The following is a 7,516-nucleotide window of genomic DNA, read 5'->3' on the forward strand; positions in this document are numbered from 1 at the left end:
CGCAGGCTCAGCGGCCATGGCTCACGGGCCCAGCCGCTCCGCGGCATGTGGGATCCTCCCAGACCGGGGCGCGAACCTATCTGTAGATAGGTTCTATCTGTAGATAGGTGCCTTTTCTACTTCAGATAGGTGTGTTGTGCCATCGTCCCCATATCTTCAGCTCTCATCTTAGAAAAATTAGAAAAATTAGAAAAATTACATTCTCTTCTGTGGCATCTGTGGGGCCTGAGTACAGTTGTTCAGAACTCAGAGCTAGCTTTATTTTTCAGAGTCTCAATCCATAATAGAAAGCATGATTTAAAAATACTGTGAGTGACACCAAGTCTTTAATGTTTTCTTCTTAGAATTGTATAGTCCTGAAGCTATGGATAACAGCGATGATTTTTTGAATGCTTACTGTGTTTTATTCATGTGTTATCTCATTTAATCCTCCCCAAAACCCTACAGGATAGGCACTGTTATTATCCCTGTCACATGGATGAGGAAGCTGACTTAGAAAGGGAGCTAAGTGGAGGGACCTGAATTCAAACCCAGGCAAACTGAACTTTAGGCCTTTGCTTTTGTTAACACACTGTACCTCTCTCCATCCTCAGTAGAGCCCGGAGTTGAACCCTAGTGTTTCTCACTCCAGCATAAATTTTCTTCGCCACTGCACTATTCTATTCATAGGTTTCTTTGGATTTTTTGTCTCCACTGGATTTCTTTTAAAAGTACACCTATCTCCAGCCTAATACTTTTAATTTATTCACAGAAAATCAGTTTGTAGAGTGAAAAGGTATTGAGCAGAAGGATTCATTTATTTCACCTGGAGTATAAAGTTTGTCATAGCTCACACTTATGTGTTGGATGAAAGAAGGTGGAGATGTGTTGGTGGCTAGAGGAGGGAGATGACAAGAGTCGTTTGCTGTTAAGGAAGAAGAAGGCAGGCAAGGGTGTGAATCCTAGAGGGCCGCTGAAACACTGACCTGCCATTGGAATCCTGCCTCAGAAGTGTGGTCATTGTGGAGAAGTCTCCTCAGCTAAGGCAGAGCTTAGCCAGACCAACCCTCCCCCCAGAGGGCAGTCATCGCCCAGAGGTCTCTGTGAGGACAGGGACTATGTCTGTGTGCCACACTGGAGATGCTTCAGAAATGTTTATTGAGTGAATGAGAGAATGGTGATAGTGAAAAACAGAGTCTATTGCAAAGATCTTTGCAAAGTCTGTTGCAGAGGGATGACCTCAGATTGGCAGCAGACACGTTTCTCTTTCCTCCTGGCCTGTGACTTTGGCTTCTTTAATGTTGCCTTGACATTATTTGAGATAAATCACTAGCTAAAAAACAAGAATTGTACCCCTTAAATGAATGCATTTATTTTACCTGTCTTTCCTGTTGAATCCAGTTGAGATAATATTATTTGTTTTAGGGAAGTCTCTAATAGTGGTAATCTTTTAAGCCAGTTGTGACCACCTGCTTTCCTTTTCCTTCTCCCCAGCATGCAAGTGCAATGGGCACGCATCGCTGTGCAATACCAACACGGGCAAGTGCTTCTGCACCACCAAGGGTGTCAAGGGGGACGAGTGCCAGCTGTGAGTACCACACTCTCGGGACTCCTGCCACAGGCCACACCTCATCAGGGAGGGCCAAGGGGCTGTGAAACTGCCTGAACCCCAAGAGCCACCCTTTTCTCTGGGCCTTGTTGCCGTGGGCTCTGAGGGATCCCCAAGTTGATTGATTTGAAATTTTGCCTTTTCTACTTCAGATAGGTGTAATTTAGTCACTCTCCATGCTGGGAAGGTTGTCAGTTTAGCAGTAATTCCTTAATGGCTCTTTAAATCACTATTTTATGTTTGAGTGACGCTGACAGTTCCTTGCTTGCTGACTTGGATTAGTCTTTTAACTTCAGTAACGACTTGATTTTTGTCATGTCAGGAGATCTTCCTAAAAGGTAGAGTTGGAAGAGCTGGTATTCCAGGACAGTATTTTATTTGGCGTTTTGGTTGTCTAACAGTAGAGAGGTCATCTTGCCTTTAACACACCCTCCCTGTTCTAGCATTTTCCTTGGTGAAGTATGTCAAACATCTTCCCGGGAAGAGTTTGGGGTTCCCATCCATGAGGATGCAAACAGCATCAGGCAGATGTGGGGATTCAGCCCTGGCTGTGCCTCCACTGAGTAGGGTGCTGTTGAGGCAAATCACTTAACTGTGATAAGCCTCATTTTCCCCATCTATCAATAGTGAGGCTAGTGGTAATTGTTTTTAGTGTCCTGGTGAGTTGAAACAAGAGAGATGGTTCCCCAGTTTCTCTCTGCCTACCAGAAAACCTCATAAAATAAGCTCTAAATTTAATTTTTAAATCTAGGTTCCTTTAAATAGAAAAATGTAATAGAGCAAAATTAATCACCCCTGCCTTCAGTTAATGGTATACAACAAAGAAATGAAGTGTAGGTCTAGTGAAAGACTTTCTCTTTAGGAAATTTTAAATATAAACAAGTGCTGATAATCACTCTAGATAAAAAGACACAACATCCTTGTATTATTTATCTGGCAAAACTGCTTGACCCAAGCTTTCCCCTCCTTTCCTCACAGTTTATAGCTATTGTGCCTGCCTGAATCACTTTGTAAAGTGGGAGCCTGGGTGTTACTGATGTTCATAGATGATATTTATGAGGAAATTAATAATTCTTTTTTAGTAGAACTTGTTTTTTTCTCCAGACTGATGAACCATGTCCAAAGGTGGTTTTTTGTTTTTTATTTTTTAAGTGATTCTTGGTTGTTGTTGTTGTTGTTTTTTGATTGATTCTTGGTTTTTAGCCTTCTCTCACTTGTATTTAAAGAACAGGTTCAGTTTATCCAGGAAAAGTGAAAAATGAATATATGAAAAATGTTTTGTTTTTTTTTTTCAATAACAGCTCTGATTTTATTGCAGTAATAAAAACAGACAGCTAGATGGCCCTAGGAGAAAAACACATGTAAGATAGCCGTTCTTCCACTTAGCCACCATTTACATCTTTTGGCATAATCTCATCTAAACAGTTTGCCTTTGCCACAGTCTCATCCACACCCACACATTCCAAAATGGATAAAAACTTAACTACTTTATTAGCAGCTAACCACGGGTAAATCAATTTGAAAAATGTTTTAACTTCACTTTCAGAAGAATATTTAGTCCATACAAAAGTGAACATGTGTTTTTCATGATAATAAATAGGATCTAAATTTTATTTTATTTGAATTTATCTCATGTGCTTTGGCAAATGTTTATCAGTTGGTGGTGGTGTGAACTGCCGGGCAGTAAGCATTGAAAATGAATGCAAAGTCTTGTTAGTCCATCTGATTTGAGTAACAGTGAAGAATATAATTATACTGACTCAAAAACTGGTAGTTTATATAAAAAGATCTACTTGATTTTAAAGTGAATGTAGATTCTGTTTTACGTAACAACAGAAAATAATCTTCATTTTTTCCCCCTAGATGTGAAGTAGAAAATCGATACCAAGGAAACCCTCTCAAAGGAACATGTTATTGTAAGTGTTTTTGCAGTTCTCATTTGTCTAGAAGCAAAGTAGTTCAGTAAAACATTATTTTCTTTAACATGGTTTGAGAATGATAAGTGCTATAGGAATATAGTAACCACCCATAGAAGTGTTGCCTAATTTGATGTGTTATATTCTATTAAATTTAATACATATGTAAATACTATTTTAAGCTGCTTTAATTCTGGTTGTGCTTTATATCAGTATGTCCATAGCAGATATCAGGGAAGAGTACAGAGATACACCTCTCTGGCTTTCCTAATTTATATTCTCTTGAAACCTTATTTCATTTGCCATTATCTGGTTGGGGTCATTGTATGTCATATTTTAGGATCGATCAAAAACAGAATTCTTAAAATATAGTTGAAGTTATTCTCTCTGAAACTGATTTGTGTTAACCACCTCTCTAGGAACTAATATGTAAAATAAAACATCTAGTGACTAACTTACGCTGAACGGTAAGTCTGGCAAGGTGACCAGGTCCTTATGGGTAAATGCATTTTCTTCCTGTAGGAGAATCCACATACTAGGTCAGATTATGGAACCAGAGGAAAATGAGCTAATGTTTTCACATTCTGCTATAATTATATACTGGCTTCTCTGGGTTAAATAATGTCCTCTCAAAATTCATGTCCAGCTAGAACGTATAAGTGTGTTTTTCTAGAAAAAATCGAGAGAAAAACTTATGACCTTGTATATGGGAAGAGGTTCTTAGATGTGATTCAAAAAGCACAATTCATAAAAGAAAAACTCATTTATTGGGACTTATCAAAATTTAAAACTTGTGTTTTAAAAAAATACTGTTTAAAAAGTAAAAAACAAGGGACTTCCCTGGTGGCGCAGTGGTTAAGAATCCGCCTGCCAATTCAGGGGACACAGGTTCAGTCCCTGGTCCAGGAAGATCCCACATGCCACGGAGCAACTAAGCCCGTGCGCCACTACTGAGCCTGTGCTCTAGAGCCTGCGAGCCACAACTGCTGAGCCTGCATGCGACAACTACTGAAGCCCATGCGCCTAGAGCCCTTGCTCCACAACAAGAGAAGCCACCACAATGAGAAGCCCACACACTGCAACGAAGAGTAGGCCCCACTCCACTAGAGAAAGCTCACATGCAGCAATGAAGACCCAACGCAGCCAAAAATAAATAAATAAATTGATCTTTTAAAAAGTAAAAAACAAGCTACAGACTAAGGAAAATGTTTACAAAGCGTATCTTTGATTAAGAATTTATATTCAGAATATATAAAGAACTCTTACAACTGGATAAGGGGACAATTTCTGTTAAATTGTCTGTTAAAAACAGACAAAGATTTGAATAGACATTTCACCAAAGAAGATAGATGAATTGCCAATAAGCACATGAAGAAATGTGTAACATTATTAGCATTTGGGATATGTGTATTAAAACCACAATGAGTGGGCTTTCCTGGTGACACAGCGGTTAAGAATCCACCTGCCAATGCAGGGGACATGGGTTCGAGCCCTCATCTGGGAAGATCCTACATGCCGCAGAGCAGCTAAGGCCATGCGCCACAACTACTGAGCCTGTGCTCTAGAGCCCGTGAGCCACAACTGCGGAGCTCACGCACCACAGCTGCTGAAGCCCGCCTGCCTAGAGCCCGCGCTCTGCAACAAAAGAAGCCCATGCATTGCAACGAAGAGCTAACCACAACTAGAGAAAGCCCGCACGTGGCAACAAAGACCCAACGCAGCCAAAAAAAAAAAAAAAAACACACAGTGAGATACACCCCTAGAATGACTAGAATCAAAAGCCAATACAGGAGACAGAGAAGATGGCGGCAGAGTAAGACGCGGAGATAACCTTCCTCCCCACAGATACATCAGAAATACATCTACACGTGGAACTGCTCCTGTAGAACACCCACTGAACGCTGGCAGAAGACCTCAGACCTTCCAAGAGGCAAGAAACTCCCCACATACCTGGGTAGGGCGAAAGAAAAAAGAACAAACAGAGACAAAAGAATAGGGATGGGACCTGCACCAGTGGGAGGGAGCTGTGAAGGAGGAAAGGTTTCCACACACTAGAAGACCCTTCACGGGTGGAGACTGCGGGTGGCAGAGGGGGAAGCTTCGGAGCCACAGAGGAGAGCGCAGTAACAGGGTGCGGAGGGCAAAGCGGAGAGATTCCCGCACGGAGGATTGGTGCCGACCGGCACTCAACAGCCCGAAAGGCTTGTCTGCTCACCTGCCAGGACGGGCAGGGGCTGGGAGCTGGGGCTGGGAGCTGAGGCTCACGCTTCGGTCGGATCCCAGGGAGAGGTCTGGCAGTGCGAACACAGACTGAAGGGGGCTTAGTGCACCACGGCTAGCCTGGAGGGAGTCCGGGAGAAGTCTGGAGCTGCCGAAGAGGCACAAAACTTTCTCTGCTCTCTTTGCTTCCTGGTGCGCGAGGAGAGGGGATTAAGCGCGCTGCTTAAAGGAGCTCCAGAAACGGGCGCGAGCCACGGCTATCAGCGCGGACACTAGAGATGGGCATGAGACGCTAAGGCCGCTGCTGCAGCCACCAAGAAGCCTGTGTGCAAGCACAGGTCCATATCCACACCTCCCCTCCCGGGAGCCTGCGCAGCCCGCCACTGCCAGGGTCCCGTGATCCAGGGACAACTTCCCCGAGAGAACACACGGCGCGCCTCAGGCTGGTGCAACGTCACGTCGGCCTCTGCTGCTGCAGGCTCGCCCCGCATCCGTAGCCCTCCATCCCCCCGGCCTGAGTGAGCCAGAGCCTCCGAATCAGCTGCTTCTTTAACCCCGTCCTGTCTGAGTGAAGAGCAGACGCCCTCAGGCAACCTACACGCCGAGGAGGGGCCAAATCCAAAGCTGAACCCCAGGAGCTGTGCGAACAAAGAAGAGAAAGGGAAATCTCTCCCACCAGCCTCAGCAGCAGCGGATTAAAGCTCCACAATCAAGTTAATGTACCCTGCATCTGTGGAATACCTGAATAGACAACGAATCATCCCAAATTGAGGAGATGGACTTTGGGAGCAAGATGTATTATTTTTTTCCCCTTTTTCTCTTTTTGTGAGTGTGCATGTGTATGCTTCCGTGTGAGATTTTGTCTGTATAGCTTTGCTTTCACCATTTGTCCTAGGGTTCTGACCCTCCCGGTTATTTATTTATTTATTTATTCATTTATTTTTATTTTTTACTTTAAAAAATTTTTCTTCTTAATATTTTTTATTTTAATAACTTTATTTTATTTTATCCTACTTTATTTTATCTTCTTTCTTTCTTTCTTTCTCTCTCTCTCTCTTCTCTCTCTCTCTTTCTTCCCTCCCTCCCTCCCTCCCTCCCTTCCTTCCTTCCTTCCTTATTTTTTCTCCTTTTTATTCTGAGCCATGTGGATTAAAGGCTCTTAGTGCTCCAGCCAGGCGTCAGGGCTGTGTCTCTGAGGTGGGAGAACCAACTTCAGGACACTGTTCCACAAGAGATCTCCCAGCTCCAAGTAATATCAAACAGTGAAAATCTCCCAGAGATAATCCATCTCAACACCAAGACCCATCTTCACTCAATGACCAGCAAGCTACAGTGCTGGACACCCTATGCCAAACAACTAGCAACACAGGAACACAGCCCCATCCATTAGCAGAGAGACTGCCTAAAATCATAATAAGGCTACAGACACCCCAAAACACACCACCAGAAGTGGACTTACCCACCAGAAAGACAAGATACAGCCTTATACACCAGAACACAGGCACTAGTCCCCTCAACCGGGAAACCTGCTCAACCCCCGGAACCAACCTTAGCCACTGGGGACAGACACAAAAAACAATGGGAACTACGAACCTGCAGCCTGTGAAAAGGAGACCCCAAACACAGTAAGATAAGCAAAATGAAAAGACAGAAAAACACACAGGAGATGAAGGAGCAAGGTAAAAACCCACCAGACCTAACAAATGAAGAGGAAATAGGCAGTCTACCTGAGAAAGAATTCAGAATAATGATAGTAAAGATGATCCAAAATCTTGGAAATAGAATAGACAAA

The 7,516-nt window shown here is 43.2% G+C and overlaps 1 protein-coding gene across 6 annotated transcripts in view; it reads left to right on the forward strand.

The window, feature by feature from the left end:
• The window catches only part of ATRN (attractin), a 168,619-nt gene that overhangs the window by 92,684 nt on the left and 68,419 nt on the right, over positions 1-7,516 (forward strand). For all 6 annotated transcript variants that reach the window (XM_028498927.2, XM_028498928.2, XM_024117128.3 and 3 more), the window contains exons 20-21: positions 1,474-1,567; positions 3,452-3,504. In XM_028498927.2, coding sequence (XP_028354728.1) covers positions 1,474-1,567; positions 3,452-3,504 — 147 coding nt within the window. The remainder of the gene's footprint in view (positions 1-1,473; positions 1,568-3,451; positions 3,505-7,516) is intronic.

Source organism: Physeter macrocephalus, chromosome 14 (assembly GCF_002837175.3).
Source record: "Physeter macrocephalus isolate SW-GA chromosome 14, ASM283717v5, whole genome shotgun sequence".
Lineage (NCBI taxonomy): Eukaryota > Metazoa > Chordata > Mammalia > Artiodactyla > Physeteridae > Physeter > Physeter macrocephalus.